The sequence below is a fragment of the Pleurodeles waltl genome, chromosome 8 (genome assembly GCF_031143425.1).
Source record: "Pleurodeles waltl isolate 20211129_DDA chromosome 8, aPleWal1.hap1.20221129, whole genome shotgun sequence".
NCBI classification, from domain to species: domain Eukaryota; kingdom Metazoa; phylum Chordata; class Amphibia; order Caudata; family Salamandridae; genus Pleurodeles; species Pleurodeles waltl.
This window is the reverse complement of record NC_090447.1, coordinates 1,130,673,843-1,130,697,795: the sequence shown is the minus strand read 5'-3', so window position 1 is coordinate 1,130,697,795 and position 23,953 is coordinate 1,130,673,843. Positions and strand designations below refer to the sequence as shown.

Genomic DNA, 23,953 nt, shown 5'->3' with positions numbered 1-23,953 from the left:
CATGCACCTCCTGCAAGTTATCATGCACTCTCTCATATCCTACACTCTCTGCTCCTGTACCAAGAGCACCTCACTCACACTCACACAAACCAGCAGCCTGCTCACAGACACCAAACACTGCTCAAACAACATACCACACTTGCATGCATGCTCCTCCACAACCGCTCACTCACCAAACATGCCATGGAGATATGGGACCTACTGCATTACGACACTTCAGACCTGCTCTTTCTCACAGAAACATGGCTAAACCCAAACTCGGCACTGGACATCATTACAACCATCCTCGCTGGCTACAAGTTTGCCAAGCAACACCGTCAGCACAAGTCTGGAGGTGGAGTCGCCATCATATTCAAAGATACCACTAGCTGCGCTACCTACATGGACACCCCCACCAACTACATTGAACACCTCACGTTCAAGATACGCATCACAGACTTCTTTCTGGGTGGAACCCTTGTATACAAACCACCAGGAGCCTGCACCAATTTCACCAACGACATCATGGACTGCGTCACATCCATCATCATCAACACCAGCACCTTCATCCTTCTCGCAGACCGTAACTTTCACCTAGAAGACCGCACTGACCCAAACTCTATGGCACTTCTGTAAAACCTCAGAAACCATGGACTCTAACAGCACATTACCAAATGCACTCACACCACTGGACACCTACTGGATCCTATTTTGACCTCAGTCAGAAACATTACAGTTGACGAGCCACCAATTATGACTTGGACAGACCATGCCTTCTTCAGTTTGACCATAACCATCCCATATCACCACAGACCTACCACCATCGGAACTGTCCACTGCAGGTGGAAAAACATCTCGAAAGAGGAGTAGGCTTCCACCCTCTCTGAGCACCGGCCCAAGCACATCAGCAACTTGCCGAAAGCCATCAAGAACCTTAACATCTGGATCATTATATGCGCGGACACCCAGGCTCCCCTCAAGGGCGAGTCAACCGCAAGAGCCCAACCACAAGCCAGCAGTTACACAGAGGAACTCAGACTGACAAAGCGCCAATGCAAGCAACTGGAGCACAAATGGAGAACAAGACAAGGCACTGCATTTAAGACATCTTCAAATCAGCTCTAATACGCTAACACCAGGAGTTACAGAACACTAAGAGCAGAGCTCTTGCAGAATGCATCAACGTCAGCACTAACAGCAGCAAGGAAATCTTCACCATCATCAAAGATTTCACTGCACCTACTACTGCGTCCAGTAACATCACCCCCTCACAAGAGCTTTACAACAAGCTCTCTGGATTCATCTGTAGAAAAACCACTCCATATTCAGCAACTGCGACACTCAACTGGACCTCATCACTGTTGCATTTCTACTTACCATCATGACTGACGAGCGAACCCTGACCTCATGGCCTACTCTCACCACTATTGAAATCACTGTTACCATAAAGACCATCCACTCTGGGGCTCCAAAGCAAAACAGACTCCAGAGATGGAGAGGGTCCAAAGGCACTGTCTTCCTGTGTGAAATGCCTAATTCATAAAAGTGGGTGTGGGGACTTTGCCGGAGGACAAGGACCCACGTCCTACAAGGAGGAAAAATATAATGCAAACTGAAGGTAAAGTCCCACTCAGATATTCTTGATTTGAATCAAGCATATAGGTCCAAGGCCTCTTAATGAGGTCAATATAACAGAAGATGCACGAAACGTGGTAGTTAAGCAAATTAAACTTTTGTTTATTTCATTCTGGTGAAAGCGTTGTGATTCCAAAGCAAGAGTGTCATTGGTTTTTCAAGGCAAAACAATATCCAGAATAGTGATAAGAAGGGTCAGCCACATGGTAAAAGCGTTGTGATTCCAAAACAAGAATGTCATTGGTTTTTCAAGGCAAAACAATTTCCAGAATAGTGATAAGAAGGGTCAGCCAACACGTGTTTCGCCCCCTCTGGCTATTTGGCCGGGGCTTTCTCAAGGCTGAAAAAAGAGAAAAATCCAATTCTAGAACATTGTAATATTGTAAAGAAAAGAGGATTAAGCTACCACAGAACACCACCGAAAAGTGAGCAAAAGCAAATAAAGTGCAAAATTGATTTCTAATGAGAGTTGTTCTATTCCAGGAATCCCAGACTAGATAAAAAATTAAAGAGGGTTAATGTTGGATTAGAAAATCAAAAGAGAACTGAGCGTGCTGCAAGACACTACCTAGAACTGTGATGTTAAAGAGAAAATGTGAATCCGATGGGAAGCCAAAAAGAGGGTCATAAGAGATTTTTTTTTTATAGTCATGCAAATTTGAAAGTGTTTTTTTATTTTTATTGTAAGTGACTTATTATAAACTCCGAAACGTGATGCCCTAGTCCAAAAAGACGGGAAGGTACCCCAAGTGTATACTTAGAAGTGAGAACACGTACGAAAACGAGTGATACAGGAATGAGAGATGAGAACAAACGTACCGTACAGCAAAGGATCAATTTAGTTAAATAATCATTACGTTATAAATTTTGATTGAGTCATCGTCTGCGAAAGGAACAGTGGTCACATGTGAGAAAAGCTAATCCTTAAATAAATATGAACGAACCATTACATTAATGATAAGATCTTAGGTGTTACTTATTTAACTAACAATGGTAAGGGAAATATTACAATGCTCACCTGAGCAGTGCCCGAAAATTCGGGAAGCCCCGAACAAACCGCAAAAATAAAAACGGGAGGGGCGCGAGAGCGCCGTAGTCTCGTTTAAATGCCTAATGGGGAAGCGATAGTCCTACCTCGACTAGAGTTGTGTAGGTGAAAGCAAGAAAGGACTGCCGGTGGCCAAGGTGGAAAGCGCCATCTTGGGACCCCGGCAGAAAGGTGCTGCCATCTTGAAGTGTGTACAGTTAGCTGGTTATCAGATGAACAAACCAATCGAAATAAATAATAATGAAATTCAGGTGAAATAAAGAAAAAGAGTAACGGAATGCAATAGGAGAAAAGAAAGTAGATAGAAAAAGGAAAAATAAACTGCATTAAAGAGAGGAAGAGAAAAGAAAGGAAGATAAAGTTGAATAAAAGTGAAATAAGTCTCAGACTTGAGATGCCTAACACAAGAAAGAAGAAAAAGAAAAGGAACATATAGGTTCAAGCAAAACTAAAGAATGGTATCCATGGTATATTTAGCTCTGAGAATACATGGCAGGAGAGACATCAGCTCAAGACGTTACAAAATAAAATGGCCAGGCGTGAAGAGAAATAATACATCTAAATGTTACAGGGTATATCAAAATGAGCCCATAGAGCATAGTTTCCTCAGGTGGACTATTACTAGCAAGCAAGAAAACATAAGGTTGGGAAGCTTAGAGGCAATAGTGTCAAACACGCAGAAAACACATCAAACATGACTCTTAAGTATATATATCAGGAAAGGGGCTTGACATATATCAGCATATACAGATAATCATTTTGAAAGGTGAAGAAAAATACCGTAAAGGCTATTTAGATTTTACATTAATCAAAAGTGCCATTCATGATCTTTATTGAGTCCATTATGAACTGTATCATATTTTATTATTAGGCGGCTTTCTTCCTGACGTAGTCGTAGTGCTGTATTGCCGCCTCTCAGAGAACGTATGATGCGTCGGAGACCGCTGAAAGTGAAGGTACGTTAGTGATCATGAAATTTGATGATATTTTCAACTAGTGGTGCTTTGATGTCGGACTTTTGTATATTTCGATAGTGTTCTTGTATTCTGGTTTTTAAGGGACGAATCGTGCTACCTATATAGGTTAAATTGCAAGAACACCTAATGGCATAGACAACATAAGAACTGTCACAATTGATAAATTCTGTGATGTAATGTATTTGATTGTTGATGGCAACTGATGTAGATTTAGAGACCTAATTTACAAACAGAGCATTTGCTACAGATATAGAAACCGTTTGGTTTAGATGGGGCTCCATCTGGCCCTTGCCAAGACTACGCCTTCACCAAAGGACTCCTATCGATTCGCAAAGCACTAAGGGCCAGATGTAGGTAGGAAAAATTTAGCAAGTCGGAAATTGCGAGTCATTGCGACTCGCAATTTCCGACTCGCTAAATGGTATCCAAGAAGAAAACGCGACTTCAATTTGCGACTCGCAAATGAAGTCGCACCGCAGATTGCAAGTCCGCTGTTGCGAGGTCGCTTTTTGCGACCGCGCTAAAAACGAACACGCAATTTGTGAGTGGGTGTCGCAAATTGTGACTGTGCTGCAAATTGAATGTAGGTGCTGCAGAACACTCTGGAAAACACTTCCTGGCTCATGATGATGACATCACAGCCAGCAAGTTTACAAATACACCTGAGAGGAGGGAGGACCACACCCATTTTAACAGCAGAACTGCAAACAGAGGGAACAGCAGCTACCATGGCTGAGACACCAAGGAAGCGCAAACTTAAATTTGCAGAGAAAGAGCTGGAGGTGCTGACAGAGGAGTGCTGCCAGCACCATGACCAACTATTTGGGAGGGCAGCCCTCACCGTGCCAGAGGTGGAAAAGAGAAAAATATGGATGGACATCCAAGACAAAGTGAACTCCCTGGGTGTCAGCCACCGGAGCATCGAAGAACTCAAAAAAAGGTGGTATGACCTGCGCTCCCGGACCAAGGAAAGGGTGGCAGAGCGGCTCTGGGAGATGAGGGGCACTGGAGGGGGACCGTCCACAATACCACCACCCACACCCCTGGAGGAAAGAGTAGAGGAGACCCTTGAGCCTGAGGGAGTGTGCAGGATGGGAGAGCTGGACACATCAGAGCCAGGACCATCAACCGGTGAGTACCATGAGACATGCATGTACCCTCAATAATGCCATACCCCCACCCACCTTGTACACAGTAGCATGCACAACCAAAATAGCTCCATTTCAGAGTTGCAACCACCAGAATGGTGCATTATGGGCAATGTAGTCAAGTAGGCAGTTGATAGGCAACAGTTTATTAGGAAGTTGATAACAGATAGTAGATACTGACAGTGTGTTCCCTATGTCCCACAGGTCTCCCACAAGACACCCCCACCAGCCAAAGCATCCAGGGGCCAATGGTCAGCCAACAGCCAACAGATGACTCAGGACCAGCCACCACTGAGACCTGCACCACCAACACTCAGTCCCCTCATGATACACCAGTTGCCATACTGGTGTCTGATCCAGCACCTGGTCCCAGCCATAGTGCCACTGTAGAAGACACGTAGCCTCCACTGCGTCGCAGGCGACGTGTAAATGTACCATCACAGCGGCAGGCAGAGTCAGGGGACGCCTCCATGTTGCATGCTGAGGCCGCACTCCTATGGGGTCAGCGCCTGCAAACACAGGAGATTAGGAGAATTACAGGGGCATTGCGGCGCATGGAGCGAAACCAAGGCAGTAGCATGCAGCTTGTGCACACGGAGTTGCAACAAATGAACACACATATGGGCGACCTTGCACTCTCCATGCGAGAACTTGTGGCTGGACTCCTAACTCAGACAGAGGGTGCAAGGCGTTGTGACAGGCAGCTACTTAACCGGCTGGACCGCATGTCTGCCTCCATAGTAAGGCTGGCTGTGAACACTACTGGCCTTTCTAGGCGCACGGTCAGCCTCCAAGTTGACATGGGCCACTTTGCCAGTGATGTGGCACGTGGACTGGGCCGTCTCAGCCACGCTGTTGACATAATGGAGGCACGGCCGACACGCTGCAAGACAGCAAGGAGGGCTCCACCATCAGCAGTGTCTCTGCCACTGACACCAGGGTGTTGCGCAGTGGAAGCGCAAGGCAGGGCACTGCTGACACCCCTGGTACCAGCCATGCTGGCCGAGGCCGGCGTAGGATCTGAGCTCCACACTTTCCTGGGGTTGGGGCACATGAGGTCAATGTGTCCTCATGCCAGGAGGACTGTTACAGCCCCTGAACTGTTGACAATGTATATAGTTTTTTTGGTTGCACAAATTAAATCACTTGTTAGTTCCACTTAACACCTGGACTCTTTGTGTGTGACATTAGTGAGTGTGGTGACAGTTAGCACGTACCTTCCAAAGTATTGGTTTGCAATGTGTTCCCGTCTCAGTCTGCCTTGATTTGCGATGCTTCTATCCCCATGATGGCGATGTGGTAGCTCTTGCTCTTCATCCTCCGAATCTGGGTCTTCAGGGGTGAGAGGTAGCCCACGTCTGGTGGCAATGTTGTGCGGTATAGCGCATGCGACAACAATCTTGAAAGCTGTTATTGGGGTATACTGGAGGGCACCTCCACTTCTGTGGAGGCATCTGAATCTTGCTTTCAGCAGTCCAAAGGTCCGTTCTATGATATTTCTGGTCCTCTTATGTGCACTGTTGTATCGCCTCTCTGTCTTATTGCTGGGTGCTAAGTACGGGGTAAGTATCCATGGTCGAAGTGCATATGCACTGTCACCTGTTTGGCACAAAATGCACAATGTTAACAGGGCATAGATGGGTTCCACATTGACCTGTGTGTATGGCTTCAGGGTGTATTCAGCAATACCTAAGAGATATCCGTCTCCAAACTCCCCACGTTCTAGGCGTTGGTGTATCCCACTGTGCCTGAAAATGTAGGAGTCATGTGTACTCCCAGGAAATTTGGCAACCATGTCAGTGATAACATAATGGGCGTCACATACCACCTGGATGTTGAGTGAGTGGGTACACTACCTATTGCGGAACAGATATTCCAGATTTGCAGGAGGGCATATTTGTATATGTGTCCCGTCTACACACCCTATGACATGGGGGGAGTTGGCAATCGTGTAGAGGTCCAACTTGGTGCTGTTGATTTCTGCCTCATTCCTGGGTAGGTATATGTATCTGGACATGTGTGTGAGTAAGGCATCTAGGAATGCCCTGAAGAACCATGAGAGTGAACTTTGGGATACCCCACCTGCCACGGCAATGACCCCCTGATAGCTACCCGAGGCCAAGAGGTGCAGTGAGCAAAGCACTTGCACATGCGTAGGGATGGCGCAGCCGCGCACAGTCTGGCGTTGTAGCTTTGGTTTGAGTAATTCTATTAAATCTAGTATTGCTGCACTGCTGAGTCTATATTTATCATAAATCTCCTCCTCAGTTTGTTGGAAAAGTGTCAGCCTGGTTCTGTATATCTTCTCCTGTCTCTGGCTCCTCCTCCTCCTCTGCTGTGCGGCGTGGGCTCTCCTCCTCATTCCTATCACATATATCTCCGCCATCTTGAGTAACCCAGATGCCTTCTGGGTCTCCTTTTATACTTTGGTAATGGTTACCACCTGCTCTGAGTTAGTGGTAAATTGGAAGTGCAAAATGTTTTTTTTGCGACTAGTCGCAATTTGCGAGTGGCTATTGCATTTGGGTTGCGACTCACAAATTGCAACTTCGTATTTGCGAGTCGCAAAATGGGGTCGCTATTTTTGCGAGTCAGTAATGGCTCGCGTCGCATTTTGTGAGTCGGAAATGGGATTTCTGCATCCCATTTCCGATTTTGCGGGGTCGCAAATTGCGATTCGGGCCATTTGCGATTCGCTAAAGTTTCCTACATCTGGTCCTAACACCCTTCCTCAATGCCTCAGTCACTTTCCTGGACACCTGGAAACATGCAACCATCATGCCCCTGTTCAAGAAACCAAACGCTGACTGAGGCATGCTTTCCAACTTTTAACCCATTTTCCTCCTAACATACTAGGCAAAGGTCTTTGAGAAACTAAACAACTGACGCCTCATTGACCATCTCAGCAAAAACCAGCTCCTCAATACCCCACAGTCTGAATTCCATCCCAACCTCAGTACAGAAACAGCATTTATTGCCACCACAGACAACCTACATGATCCTTGAGAGAGAAGACACGGCAGCCCTCATTCTTCTGGACCTCTCTGCAGAATTTGACACAGTCTAACATCCCATCCTCATCAGGTGCCTGTACAAGATTGGCATCCGTTAACCTGCTCTACCCTGGATCTGCTCCATCTTAGCAGATGGAATACAAGCTGTCTGCCTGGCACCTTACTCCTCGGAAGCCCGTAAAGTCATATGTGGAGTGCATCAAGGTATATTGCTCAGCCCCACCCTCTTCAATTTTTACTTTTTCACTCTGGCCAGCACCATCGGTGCACACAACATCAACGTCCTCTCCTATGCCGATGACACGCAACTCATACTTACCTCTTGGATAAGACCTCCAACACAAGAAACAAGATCACCCCCTGCACAACCGAAGTCGCTAACTGGATAAAATCCAACTATCTCAAGTTCAACATCGACAAGACAGAGTAATGATCTTTGGCAAGAACCTCTGACCAGGGGACTCCAGCTGGTGGCCAGCTAAACTGGGACCACCACCCAGCACCCAAGCCAGGAACCTCAGAATAATCATTGACAGCAAATTGGACATGACCGCACAAGTCAATGCGTCACTGCATCCTGCTCCCACACCATGAAGATACTGAAGAAGATCTTCAAATGTCTCCCAAGCAACACTAGAAAAACTCACTCACTCCCTAGTCACCAGCAAGTTGGCCCAGGAACACCCTCTACACTTGATCAACAAGCAACTCACTAGAGAACTCCAAACCAGCCAGAACTCAGCAGCTAGACTCATGATCAACTTCTAAGAAATAACATCACACCACACCTCAGGGAAATCCACTTGCTCCTGATACACAACCGCGCACAATTAAAACTCCTCACACACATTAAAAGTACTATACAACTCAGGCCCCCATCTACCTAAACAGTTGCATTTCCTTCCACGAACCAACCAGTCACCTCCGCTCCTCAGGACTCCAACTCGCACACTTCCCATGCATACACATAATTAGACTAGGAGGATAGGTACTCTCTTACAACACTCCTAACGAATGCAACGGCCTCTTATGTCACAGATTCCTCCTCTCTAGAATTCTGCAAGAAGATACAGATCTAGCTTTTCAATTAACCAACCTACTAGGGGCACATAGCTGCAATGTTTCATAGGTCTATGCGTGATGTGCTGCTCCACTCCGTATTTTTTTTTTTCCCTTTGCATTCTGGGAGTTGTAGCCATGTTTTATAATAGAAAAATCAAGACTACAAGCCCCAGAATTCAAAGGAAAAACCTGGAATGCAGCAGCACATCATGCATGGATCTTGGGACCTTGGTAGGGATAGGTGCGCACACAAAAGCTCAAAGCTGGGATATCCTTGCAGGTGACAGTTCACTTTACAAATAATTTATAAATGCACATGACAAATTGCAACGAGTACTGCAACATGCATTGTATTCTGCAGCACGTACAATCCGGTCTGGCAGGTGTAGTTGTTTAGTTACGGGGAAACAACATGAATTTATTACTTCTATAAACAGCCACATATGCCACCTTTTTTGGAAGAGACAAGTGGGAGATTGAAAAAAAATAATGGGCAGAATGTATGCACCCCGTACCCATTGATTTCTATTGAATCACAGGCTATTTCAGGCGGGAGACACCTAAAATAAAGGAATTTGTTGCTTTAGTATTGGCATGTAAGAGTCACAAAATCCCTCGCCCCCCACCGTTGTAGGCACTATTGAGCGTCTGTGACATTTTCCTTTAGTAAGATGGCCGCTCAAGCGGTGGGAGAAGTCCCTGACCCTCCGATTCTCCCGTCTGCCCCAGAGCCGCTCTGATTGGCGGCACCGCTCTGGCACTTCCGGCGCGCTCGCTGGTTGCAGTTGGGAAGGTCCAGAAGTTTCCCGGCAGTGGCGATGGCAGCTGAGGCTTCCAGGTGAGCGTATGTTGAGTACTTCCCCGAAGAACCTCTTTCTTTTTTCCGCAGAGACGCCATCTCAGACTCCGTAGCACTGGTTACGTTATCAATGGCAGTCGATCGGGTGTCAGCGGAACGTGCACCTCACGCCAGATAGCAGTAAACATGAGATTTAACCAATGCCAGCACTACCTATGTGCTTTACGCAGAACTAGTAGTTAACCCATAGAAGATGCAGTCGAACAGCCCCCAGTATTTACCAAAGTTATTCACGAGCGAAACGGTATCACAAGCAGAATCGTTGCTAGCTTCGTGTTGCTATCCCGTCCTAGCAACAGCCCGCTGTTGACAGCACCTGCATCCTACCCCATTGCCTCTTCACCGAGTTATTAGCATTTGTTTGTTATGTATAGCCTGGCATATATGTTGCGCCCACTACCACTTTTGTGGTGGCTTTTCTTTCTGTGACGTTTCGTGGCGATGCTGGAAGGCTATCCAAGAACTCGTAGCAACATTGTTGAATAATTTTGTGATGGTGCGTGGCTTATTTGGTTAGTAGAACATTTACTCTCCAATCAGTTTTGAAACGACTTGTACGAGTGGCAAAAATTCGATGTTGGGATTTCGTGGTGGTGTTTTGTGTGAATGGTAACGCGCTTAACCGCAGAGTAGAACAAAACTTTGTTAAGAAGTCCCATTAATGTTGTGTGTAATAATCCACTACACGTAGGTCATATCAAAAGGGCTTATTCCATAACGTACAAGGAGCAGACGCTCACGAGTCGGTTGCCTCAGCACCCTCCTTCAAGATTCCACACCACATGCCCAGCAATGTAAATACCTCAATTTGACCTAAAGCATTCTAAGTAATAAAGACCCATAACAGCCCCATTAATGCAGTTAAGTCTGGACTTCACAATGCAACAGTTAGTTTCTTCATTCACTCATTAGGATGGGTTCAGGAAACATCAGGTTCAAATGACCAGGAATGCATCTAGGATACCCTACCAGGACACCTCCCTGCTCAGCCTCTGGCCTCAGTTGGTGTAAGTTGGTGTAAAAGTCATGCCAGCAGTCCGAGTGACATTCCACCACTCCAAGTGGCATAGCAACGTTCCATGGAGCATCATGCACTCTGTGAAGGAAGGGCACACACAACATACGAAAAGCAAGACACAACACATCTCAAAACTATCAGGAACAAACAGTTATAGCAACATTATAAGACCTCTAGCAAGCAAACTTTGCCCAGGAACGTAGCAAAGCGCGTCATTCAATGTGCTCGTTCTAGGGATATGTACCAGGTATCTTTCAATCCTCACATTAGCCATATGGAACAGGTGTCTTTCAACCCTAACTTATAACAGCAGATCATCTAGTGAATTTTGAGGTGGGTCCATTTCAGCTCTTTCTTGTTCTGTAGCAACAGGGCATTTCATGAATTTAGCATGAAGCCTTTTTCAACCCACACTCATCCCATTTGGGCATCTTGTGAATTTAGCACTGGGTCTCTTCCATCTGACACTCCTCCCAAAACAGCAGGGCACCTCATGAATTTAGCAGTGGGTGTCTTTCAACCTACCCTCATCCCACAACAGCAGGGCATCTTGTGAATTTAGCAACAGATGTCTTTGAACCATCACTCATACCTTAATAACAGGGCATCTTGTGAATCATTATGAACAATTCCATATGTAAAGTCAGTCCCAACACAATGTCACAGCACAAATTATTACAGCACACATATACCTGCAATGCCCACAATCCAACTTATGGTGTAGTGGAATCATGGTTAACCAAGAACAGTGAAATGTTTCTCCTACACACTGTCTCCAGCACCAATCCACTCTGCTACAATTCATAAAAAAAAAAAAGTAAAATAATTGAAATCACTGGTAAACATATTCTGGTAACTATGACATTTTCAAACTACACATACTATCCTAGTTCAAGCCTTCTGAACATAGCTTTTTTAAAAACTTTTATTTACTAAAGGAGAAAACATAATGAAAATAATAGTAGAAAACTTCAATGAAACTGCCACATCATTTTCCCAAAGGACAGAAAACTTAGTCTGTGAGAAGTCTAAATGTCTAGAAAAGTGCCAGCCAGCTAACTTCATGTCATAAATAATGTATTACTACACTTAAACGAACATTGGTAAAATGCATTACACTTCCAGGTACCACCTTTGATAAAATGTTGGCCTGGAAATTTAAATATGAACCAAACTCTACTCTGCCTCCATGTCTGACAAACAAAGCTGCACCTTCCCAAAACGTGTTACCAAAAAGCAAAACGCTGCCCCCTAAAAATACACTGCTATTGCCTGTTCCGTTAAAAAAAAAAAACAGAAGTTTGTTTCTTTCTTGCCAGAGGGGACTGACAGTTCCCTGGTTGGAAGTCTGTTTTCTATATTTAGTCTCCACTAGAAAGCTTCTCTAATGTCAGAACAAAAAGGTTTTCTTCCACTGACACAAAGAGGTGAAAATGACCTAGTAGTCACTTAGCATAAACTTGCTGAGTAAGAAATGTAGAACACGTGCAGCGCTTATGTAATTCAAAAGTAAACACTTCTTGTCAAAGTGTTTCCGATGTCATGTAAATAAAGAAGATGTTGGCATTAAGAGCAAACCTGCCCAAAAAGCAGTACCTCCAAACGATACAGTAGACAGGCCAGTTTTAAATAAAAAAAAAAGACACCGAATGTCCAATACAGTGGTGGGTCTCTTCCTCACTTTGGTTTATTCACCATTGTGTGCTCCAGCAAATCATTTTGCTGGTGTAGGCCCCTCTTTTCATATTGTGTTTATGTCCCAGCGGTTCTATGCTTCAAGCGCCTTGCTGTCTCTTGTGGCATACACGGTGTTCCAAACACTTCCAGTTCTTGTTGGAGGCTTTTTACTTACACTGGCCAGAAACGTGACCTTGTGATATTTCTTTTCTACAGCCCTCTTATGTACTCTGCTGTGAACTTCACAGTACTGCACACAGCTTGCAAAAACCCTCAATTGATTTTTAGTTCAACACAGTACTGTTATTTTGACTGAAGGACTGCTGAAGATAATGCACGCTTCTTCTGTATCTTGCTTCTGCTTTTACCAGTGTCCCATAATTTCTTTCCTGTCCCTTCACATGCTCCATCTGGTATCAGGAATGCCTAAGCCACAAACAGTCCTTGCCAGATTTGGGGGCAGAGCGATAACTGGATTTGCACTACCAGGAAAGGCAATTACCCCTTAGAACTTGGATTTAGGTCATATACACCATGTAAGATTACGTGGGACTTGTGTAAGAAATCAACTTCTTTTCTTTTTCTCACGACAAGGTGTTGTGATAAGCAAAGATTATGATGTCACCTAGTAACGTGTATATAATGTTTGAGCATGGAATAATGTTGGCAGTTCAAGGGAAGGCTGTTCTGTGGTGTGTGTAGATGTAAACAGATGCACATTTTGTCACAGTAAACAAGAGCAAGGTGAATCTGTTGCCGTCTATGTAGTGGTTTAGAAGAATTTAGCGCATGCATGCCATTTTGATCCCTTGCATGATGAACTGATTTGGGACCAGATTGCCATGCAATCTTCTAATCCATCTATTCAAGAAAGTTTATGGGCCAAAGGGGAATCACCTTTACAAGAAATAATTGACATTGTTAAACATGCCGAGCTTACTGGCAGATGTGCTAAAGCAGTCCTTACTGAGGATAGCAAAGATCACAATGAGGACAAGTTAGCTAAGTCTCAGGAAGTCATTCAAGTCCTCAAACAAAGTAAGAAACAGAAAGACAAGGAAGTAGGGCATATGACATTATTTTCAGTGAACAAACAGAGAAATCTAATAACAAAAGCAGGTTGAAGGGTTTCAAGTGGGGATTCTTTGGGCACCTTGCCAATGACAAAAAATGCACGTCTAGAAATTAACGTTGCACGGCCTGTGGCATTATAGGCCATTTCCCAAATGTTTGCAAGAAGGTTAATAGTGGGGCGATACAATTATTAGAAAACTACTCTATTCAAGATTCTCAATCCAATGATGAGGATGAACATGTTAATGTGTGTCTGTTTTGAGTGTAGAACCCAATTTGGTATCCAAGGCAAAAAGAAGCAAATCCAAGTGTGAAGTGTTCATTGGTGGAGTCAAAATATGAATACTTGCAGATTCAGGTCCTTCATGTGTTAATTAACAATAGTATCTGGGACAAGAAATTTACTCCTGTATTAGGGAATTAACTTTTGCCATCAGATATTTCTCCCAAGAGCTTTACGGATGATTCCATTAATATACTAGGTTACAGAGAGCTTTCTTTCATTTTTAAATACGGAGAAGCAATCAGTAAACTTTACATGTCAGAAATTGGGCCATCTGTTCTTGGATGGTGGGATCAAGGACAGCCCAGCATTGTGCTAGATCCCAACAGTACTGAGCCTGTATTAACTGTAAGTGACCTGACAAAGCAAGTTAATGATAACTTAATTTTGCCATACCCTGAACTGTTTCTGATAAAGTTGGGTGTTTAAAAGGGTTCCAACATAAAATCATTCTAAAGTATAATGCTATGCCATGCGTACATAAAGTCAGACACGTTCCCTTGAGTATCAGAGATGAAGTCAAATCTGAACTGGGAAAGCTGCAAAAAAGCTAAGTCATAGTTTGTAGAATCTTCAGAATGGGTGGCACCATTAGTCATTGTGCGACGGGTTAACGGAAAAGTACAAGTTTGTGTGGATCTAAGAGATCTGAAGAAGAACATCCTAGTAGATCAATTTCCCCGTGTGAAAATCCATGAAATGTCAAAAACGAAGGCTGTAAAGGGGTTTACCACCTCACATGTACATACCATCAAGTCCCACCTCATAAGAGCAGGCGAAGACTCTCAGCTTTTAATTCACCCATCGGATGCTTCCAATTCGTCAGGGTTCCCTTTGGGTTAGCTTCTGCTGCTGCCATGTTTCAAGGCCTTATGTATTTATTATTTAAATACTGGAAAAATGTATTGTTCTTTCAAGACTAGATTTTGATAATGGGGAGAAATAAGGAAGAACATTATGGGAATTTAGTTATAGTTTTGGACAGATTGAAAGAAAAAGGGTTGATGGTAGAGTATAGCAAGTGTAGGTTAGCTAGGACAGAAATGTCGTATTGAAGTCAGGAAATCAACAGAAGAGGGATTGTACCTAACGCTTCCTTAGTGAAGGCAATACATAATGCTCCAGGTAGCAAGGAAGACGTTGGGGCATTCAGGGGGTGGAATTTTTATAAAATATCTACCTGTCCATGGGGCAGGTAGCTTCATAAATGTACTTGTCCTGTTAAAAATAATCCACCTGTCCCTTTGGCGCCATGTAGTGCGTCAACAAGTTATGACAGCAATCTCATTATATAATAACTCTTATGCCATGGCTCATACTATAGGTGGGTATGCATACGAGCATTTTCCTTAGTTTGGTACCTTTCAGCAGATCTACATCCCGAGGCTGGAGATAGGTACGCAATAGTTTTAGGGTTGGAATGCCATTTTGAGTCTGAAAACCTACGTGCATGTTTTAGGTGTTTTCACCACCTCTTCTCTAATCTTTTCCCATACAGAGAAAGGTTAGACATTTACTCCTGACAAGTGCAGAAGTAAAACGTCCTCCAGGGTTGGGAAACAGTGGTCGGAGTGCAAGTGAACTTGTAAATGCTCAACAGATTTTCGCATGAGCAAATCTACACGTGCATATTTGCTCGTGCCAAAATACAGTTCACAAATATTTTTCTAGGAGTACAATTTCCTGGCCTACTCATGAAAGCTGTTAATGTGCACTAATGCAAGGACATATACTACGTGTGCACCTTTGTGATTTTCTTTAGAAGAATTGGGCCCCTAATTAGTTATCCAAGACCTTTTGTTTGTATTAAAATTCTCTCTCTCTCTTACTCTGTTTATTAGTTGGCTTCACTGTGAGTGACAACATTCTACTCTTTCACAAGGAGCATATTGGCGCATAAAGTAGTTTGCTCAGTGCACTGAAAGTCAATGTCAAGGTCTGCTTTTTTGGACCCAAAATATTATTGCTTTTTGCCAATGTTTGTTATGATGGTGAGGGTCTGGCTGCTCCCACAACAAAAACGTTTTACAAAAACCATCTGAAAATAAGACACGCATTGACAAAACTGAAAAGCTGACCATCAGTGTCAGACCCATTATGAATATTTTCTTGGAAATACCAGCATGCATCAACACATTTTAGTGAATGATGCTTTAAAGAAATTGTACCTGAATTCTCAGTAGTTTAGCAAAACATTTTTCCCTACTTGCATTTTTTGTGAACATTTTATTCGGAGAGCAAAGAATAACCAAGCTTTCTTCCAAGCTTCTACAAATATTTGTAAAAAACCACAGAGCATATTGGGAGCATGATATGTAGTCTTAAATTGTCAAACTTTGCAAATGTATGTACATATTTTTATACTGAGACCATTGTCAATAGTGCCGTCCGAGCTTGCAACACTTCTTACTGTACCCATCCTAATAAGTATTTGCATTAATGAACCATAAATACAAGTTCGAACAGCATTAATATATGGACACAAATGTTACCTTAACTGCAAACAATGCCCATCCCTGATCCATATTGTGGTTTTGTAAACTGGCAAGGTTTGTGTTGCAGGGGGTTAGGCCAACGTGTCCCAGGAACAAAATAAACATGAAAACTTGTTGCTCTTGACCCCAAACAATATGTCCTGGGTGTTGCTCTATAGGAATTCCAAACCCCTGGCATTCCTCGACCTAGCTGAGGTTTACCTCAAAATATGTTTGTAATATTTCAAACAAGATATTTCCAATCAGGCAGCTTCTTAAAGATAAAAAGGAATTTGTGTGGTCAGCCGAATGTAATGAAGCTTTTTCGTCCATTAAGGGTGATATAGCTGGTGCCCCTCCACTACAAGGTTTTGACCAATGTTCACAAAGTGCAGTTACCACAGATGCGAGCAGCAAGGGTCTTGGAGCTTCACTCACTGAGATTGATTTGCAAGATAGTACTAACCAGCAATGATTTGTACAATGCTTCTCCTCGATTAGCACCAATGTAGAAAAAGTATTAGATTACAATTATGTTTTCAAATATGTCCCTGGCATTAACCCCTTCGCTGCCAGAGCTTTTCCCCTCCTGTGCCGAGCCTTTTTTGGGCTATTTGGGGCAGTTCGCGCTTAGGCCCTCTTAACTTTTTCTCCACATAAGCTACCCATGCCAAATTTGCGTCCTTTTTTTTCCAACATCCCAGAGGTACGCAGACTTTGTGGGATCCCCTGAAGGAGGCCAAGTAATTAGCCAAAATACAGTGAAAATTTCGTTTTTTTTAAAAAAAAAAAAAAAGGAAAAAAGGGCTGCAGAAGAAGGCTCATGGTTTTTCCCCTGAAGATGGCATCAACAAAGGGTTTGCAGTGGTAAAATCACCATTTTCCCAGCTTTCAGGAACAGGCAAACTTGAATTAGAAAACCGCATTTTTCAACACAATGTTTATATTTTACTGGGACATACTCCATTTTTACTATTTTTTTTGTGCTTTCAGCCTCCTTTCAGTTAGTGACAGAAATGGGTGAGAAATTAATGCTGGATCCCAGAAAGCTAAACATTTCTGAAAAGTAGACAAAATTCTGAATTCAGCAAGGGGTCATTTGTGTAGATCCTACAAGTGTTTCCTACAGAAAATAACAGCTGAAATAAAAGAATGTTGAAATTGAGGTGAAAAAAACCCAGCCATTTTTCTCCACTTTTTACTCTGTAACTTTTTCCTGCGATGTCAGATTTTTTAAAGCAATATACTGTTACGTCAGATACACTCTTCTGGTTGCGGGGATATATAGGGCTTGTAGGTTCATCAAGAACCCTAGGTACCCAGAGCCTATAAATGAGCTGCACCTTGCAATGGGTTTTCTTTCTATACCGGGTATACAGCAGTTCATATGCTGAAATATAAAAAGTGAAAAACAGGTATTAAGAAAACCTTTGTATTTCCAAAATGGCCACAAGATACGGTGTTGAGAAGCAGTGGTTATTTGCACATCTCTGAATTCCGGGGTGCCCATACTAGCATGTGACTTACAGGACATTTCTCAAATAGACGTCTTTTTTCAACACTGTCTTACATTTGGAAGGAAAAAATGTAGAGAAAGACAAGAGGCAATAACACTTGTTTTGCTATTCTATGTTCCCCCAAGTCTCCCGATTAAAAACGGTACCTCACTTGCGTGGGTAGGCCTAGCACCTGCAACAGGAAATGCCCCAAAACACAACGTGGACACTTCACAAAGAAAACAGAGCTGTTTTTTGCAAAGTGCCTAGCTGTGGATTTTGGCCTCTAGCTCAGCTGGCACCTAGGGAAACCCAGCAAACCTGTGCATTTTTGAAAACTAGACACCTAGGGGAATCAAAGATGGAGTGACTTGTGGGGCTCTGACCAGGTTCTGTTACCCAGAATCCTTTGCAAACCTCAAAATTTGGCCAAAAAAACCACTTTTTTTTTCCTCCCATTTCGCTGACAGAAAGTTCTGGAATCAGAGAGGAGACACAGATTTCCTTCCACCCAGCGTTCCCCCAAGTCTCCTGATAAAAATGGTACCTCACTTGCGTGGGTAGGCCTAGCACCTGCAACAGGAAATGCCCCAAAACACAACGTGGACACATCACATTTTCACAAAGAAAACAGAGGTGTTTTTTGCAAAGTGCCTAGCTGTGGATTTTGGCCTCTAGCTCAGCTGGCACCTAGGGAAACCCAGCAAACCTGTGCATTTTTGAAAACTAGACACCTAGGGGAATCAAAGATGGAGTGACTTGTGGGGCTCTGACCAGGTTCTGTTACCCAGAATCCTTTGCAAACCTCAAAATTTTGGCCAAAAAACCACTTTTTCCTCTCATTTTGGTGACACAAATTTCCTTTCACCCAGCGTTCTCCCAAGTCTCCTGATAAAAATGGTACCCCACTTTTGTGGGTAGGCCTACTGTCCGCAAGAGGAAATGCCCCAAAACACTATCTGGACACATCAAAATGATCAAATAAAAAACTCCCTGTTTTTTCAAGGGGTGTGGGGGGCACGTGCGTTTTTGGTCGTGGGCTCAGCAGCCATCTAGGGAAACCTACCAAACCCAGACATTTCTTAAAACTAGACACCCGAGGGAGTCCAGGGAGGTGTGACTTGCGTGGATACCCCAAAGTTTTCTTACCCATAATCCTCAGCAAACCTCAAATTTTGCTAAAAAAATAAAATTTTTCCCACATTTCTGTGTGGGATCACCACACCGGGACAAATTTCATACCACCCAACGTTCCCCCGGTAAAAATGATACCTCATTTGTGTAGGTGGGCCAAGTGCTTGTTACAGGGAAGAGCCAAAAACAGGTCGAAGTTGAGGGGGAACCAAAGCGGGTCCAAAAGGGCAGTTTGGAGAAAAAAGAAAAAAAACATTTTTAGGCTGACAAGTGCAGCAGAAGTTTTATAGGTATAGATGAGACAATGCTGGGTGGTAGGAATTTTGTGGATTCCTGCAGATTCCAGAAGATTCCATCACAAAAACGTGGGCAAAATGTGTGATTTCCAGCAAAGTTGGAGGTTTGTAGAGCATTGTGGGTAAGAAAATGGTGCGGGTGCATGTGAAACACACCACCCTGGAATCACCCAGATGTCTAGTTTTCAGATGTGTCTAGGTCTTTTGGATTTTTCTACATGGCAGTGTCCCAAAGTCCTCACCATTCCAAGTGGGACGATTTTGAGAGTTAGCCAAGCTCTCATGGGCCAAATGGAAAACCAGAACCCAAAATAATCAAATGTCTTCTAGCTTGCTGTGGGATAAGATGTTTTAGAGTGCGGGGGAGAGCTGAAAGACTGTTACCCCCTTCAGTTGAGGTGGGGGCATAACCAGGCCCATACTGGTTGGTAGCCACCACCACCACACAGTTTTTTTTTTTTTTTTTAATTCCCTGACATGTAGTAGACTTTCTGCTCCCCGGGGTGTGGATCAGGGGTAATTGCCCCATCTGCCCCCTGGTGGGCAGAACAACTTTGGCCTAAATATAATGTGCCCCTAGCAACCCTTGCCTAAGGGGTCGCTCCCCAACTCCGAAATGCTCTGAGAGACTTCAAAGGGAAGGAAATTCCTTTCCTTCCCTTTGAAGCCTCTCAGGCCCCCATCACTTGATCGGAAGAGAAATGCAGAGCATTTCTCCTCTGATCGCGTTGGGAGCTGAGCTTCCAGCACGATGGGGAAGTGGCCTCTGATGAGGTCAGCGGTTCGGGGGTGGAAGGGGAAGGGGAAGGGCTTCTGCCTTGGGGGTGAGGAGGTGGGAGGGAAGCGAAAAAATATGCAAATGGCTAAGATGTGGCTGGATGATGATAAATGCATGTTTTAGGAAGTAAAGAAATGAACTGTCAGTAGAGAGTGGTGTTGTGTTACGCAATGGCAATAGCAGGATGATTCCACCAAATGCCCTAAGAGATAGTGTTGATGATCTGCCATTGAGGCCATTTAGGAATTTCAAAAAGTAAAATATTGTTATTGGTGGCCTGGAATGAATGTGGCAGTAGAGAGGAAAGTTAATTGTGCAATGATTGATAAAACATTGATTACACACACGCCACCTCTGGGATCTATCAAAACCCCTTAGCTTCCTTGCAGATTGGTGGGGTTAGATATAGTAGGATGAATATCAGACCACACCAGAGATACGTATATATTGGTATGTTATGATCATTTTGCCAAATGGCCAGAGATTGAAGTAGTTTCCAAAGCTGACACCAACAGTGTAGTGAGGTTTGTGGATCGCTTATTCTTAAGAGAAGGAATACCTAAATACATTATTACAGACAATGGTCCATAATATGTTCGGGAGGCTTTTGAAAAGTATTTACATCGGAATGGTCAAGCATGGAATGTTGGAATGTTGTGGAGAGTTTAAGGGAAAGCTGTTCTATGGTGTCATGTTTGCCACACACTTCCCTGTCGGGTCAAGATTCTTCTTCAATAATACATCTATCAACTAAGAACTGCGTGCGAAAGCATCATTACACAAGGTCTGTCTGATGATGAAAACATGTGGGCAAAGCACAGCTGAAGTATTTTTTTTTATTTGTTAACTGGCTGTTTCTTTACCAGGAGGCTGTCAGAGGTTGAGGACACAAGTGGGATACCCAATTCTTTAATCATCATCTTATTGCTCTTTTCACATGCATGAATTTTTTAATCTAGTCAGCATTTTTATGAAGTCTCATTAACACTGGACACCTCAATGCAATAGTTAGCTTTTTTTATTCACACATTAGGATAGGTTCAGAAACATCAGGTTCCAGCTGCAAGTTACAGGAACGCACCTCACCAGGAGCATACGACCTCCGTGCTCAGCCTCTGTTCTCAGTTAGTGTAACAGTCATGCCAAGACTACAAGTGACACACCAACAGTCCCAAGTAGAATAGCAACATTCCATAGAGCATCATACACCTTGTGAAGTAGGGCCAAATAGAACACATTGAAAGCAAGACAAAACAAACTTCTAAACTTATAAATGAAGACCCAGCTCACTCTTCACCAAAAATTAGCTGGAATATAGGAAGCAGAACCAATTATAATGGTGCCTGCCCAGCCACAACCAGTGTTCACTGAGGGCCTCCATTCAGTTGTGATCCACAGCATCCATTACTGTGGAAAGGCGATTTTAATGTAAATGGCAATAAATGTCACTTATTTATAATTAACAACCCCCACCCCCTCCCGTCCTCTGCTAGCTCAGTTCTGCAACACAGTTAGTCCATCAGCATTCTCCAAATTACTTTGTGTAACCAGTGCTTGAAGTGGATAAAAAGCTATTTTTTAATCCACTTTCTAAATCGAAAATGGCAACGCAGATAAACCTTTATTAGAGGTGTTATCTTTGTAACCGAATGCATGGTTTATTACATGCAGACTAGTGTACAGTATTTGATAAGCTATGAAATGAAACATTTTTACAGAATTGATGACCGCAATCAGCTGACAGCATATTTGCGTACCTCATTAATCACTTCAATTATTCCTTTTCATCAGCTGTGCTCTCAGACTGTCATCCTTTTGTGTCACCTAATACATCTTAAATTTAAAAACTTTGAGCACATGAACATATTGAAAAATAAAGCATTGCATTTCAGGCTTCATTTGCTCTATACTTGAGTCAGTTATTGCAAGTCATGTAACTGTGATAGGGGCAACTGTGATAGGAGCATAGATAAAATGACTGATTTTGGACTGAACAGACCTCCAAAAGAGGTGTTTATTGAAACTGCTTCATTATGATTATTTACATCTACAATCCCAACTTCTTCTTTATTCTGCAGATTTGTACATGGAATGGCTCTTGGTATGCAGTCCTTATCACGAGTAATGATAAATCTAGGGACATGTCACATTTGGAACAGGGTACTTTTAAGGCATGCTTAATGGAAATCCCCATTTCCATTATGACTGAGAATTTGTGTGCTTGGCTGTACGCTGTTGAGTACCCAAACCAATATTCTGTTATGTGCCTGCTTTGGCTTCTGCATTAGAATGCTGTTTCTGGTTTAACATTGTAGGTCCACCTGTTGCACTTTTTTCCCCCAGTTTTGTTTTTTAGTATCTCTTTAATAATTAGTGAAACACCCACTCCAGCATTGAGGTGCAATGCTTGATAAAACAGACAGCAAATGAGTTTCTTAAAACTTCAGTCTTGTATATGTACCTATTGCAGTACAAATCTTAACCATGTGGCAGGTAGCAATGTGGCAATTATTTAAAAGCCTAATTTAAACAATTGCAGATAATTTATTGGGCAACAGTCTGCTATGTTTAGTAAGAGTAATGCAAACTCTGGGAAGAAAAGCAGGCACATATATTAAATAATCAGTTAAGTCAGATTTAGTGTTCTCTGTTGTTAAATAAAGTCAGACTCAGTTGCATTACCTCATGGCAGTGACATACCAAACAATTGCTTCACTCCTATATGGGAACTTTAAACCTAGGCTTTTGTGTAATGTTCATTGTTTGAAAAAGCCTTATGAGTCATTGACAATTTACTGTGCTTGCTCATGCAACTGAGGCATGCGTCTGCTTTGAGGCTCCTTTCATCAACAAGCAGGCTTTGAACAGTTTTCCCCTGCCCCCCGCAACTCCCCCCCTGCGTGCTAACTCTAATGGCTCTATCTGTGTTGGTCACCATCATGGTTTTAAGTCGAGCATAGCAGTGCGTAAGCGCTGCATTTTCGACGTGTTGGTATTTATTAGGGCTTTTAACCACGCCCACCTCACAAGGTATTCTCTCCAGAGATGACTGTTCAGGAAACGCATACTATTGAACACAGCTCTGTGAAACAGTCAGATGGAAACCTTTGACTCCGTTCCAAACACCTCAGCAAATAATTACAATAATAACGAGTAGTTACCCAGCACTCACAGGTACATCGAACACGTCACTGTTGTTGATATAGCACCAATACCTCCCGCACTTAATCACTCCCGTCCCAGTTGACATATACCCATGACATTTGTCCCTTAGCACATTTGCCTTAAATAATCAAACTTTACTGCAATCATTTTTGTGGAATATAAAAAGGCCACAGTTATTTATTTAAAAACATGCAAGATTGCCAGATCAGCATTGTTAATCATATGTCACAGAAGCATCATAAGCATGTTGCATGATCATACATCAATCACAGGTATCATAAATCATGACATATATAAAGTCACAAGGTCATAAATCAATTGTGATGAATCAGCCTTTAACCATCATACACTGTTACATTTCTTTCCAGTCCTGGCACCTGCCTGTCCTGTTTTGTGGCAATTTCTTCGCTAGGCAATCCTACATGCAGCTTTGGAGGGGGTTCTCAAAATACTGTTGGTTTACCATGTTTCTGATGGGGGTAGCCTCTTGTTTTCATTTAGGCCCAACTCGCTACCTTGTGTGCCCTGCCAACCGTCTGGTAGGTCTGGGCTGCAAGTGCCGTGCTCCGCTTACTTCCCTTGCCGGCCCCTTTCACCCTGTAAGGCATCCCTAGGTAAGTGGCATTTCCTTAGCACACCGCCTTACTAGGTGTGTTTGCCTTACAAAAATGGTTAAACCCCCTTCTTCTGTCCGCTATGCTGCCTGTGAGGCTCATGTCTCCAGGCAGCTGCCCAATTTGTTAATGCTGCGTGTTATCTGTCATGCGCAGCCAGCCCTGACCGTAGCTGGCCACAAATTTGCCCGTAAGACTTCCATTACCTGCATGGATATGTGC

General features: G+C 43.3%; 1 protein-coding gene and 1 long non-coding RNA gene across 2 annotated transcripts in view; one reads left to right on the top strand and one right to left on the bottom strand.

Moving 5' to 3' along the window:
- Positions 1 to 1,695: 1,695 nt before the first annotated feature.
- LOC138249190 (uncharacterized) lies at positions 1,696 to 3,061 on the bottom strand. The gene is made up of 3 exons (XR_011194769.1): positions 2,633 to 3,061; positions 2,434 to 2,497; positions 1,696 to 1,954 (listed from the first exon to the last, which is right to left on the bottom strand). It is a non-coding gene; the product is annotated as an uncharacterized lncRNA (long non-coding RNA).
- A 6,505-nt stretch (positions 3,062 to 9,566) lies between these two features.
- The window catches only part of SUGT1 (SGT1 homolog, MIS12 kinetochore complex assembly cochaperone), a 187,136-nt gene continuing 172,749 nt past the window's right edge, over positions 9,567 to 23,953 (top strand). The window contains exon 1 of the mRNA XM_069205320.1: positions 9,567 to 9,701. Within this exon, the coding sequence (XP_069061421.1) occupies positions 9,682 to 9,701 (20 nt within the window). The 5' untranslated portion in view covers positions 9,567 to 9,681. The remainder of the gene's footprint in view (positions 9,702 to 23,953) is intronic.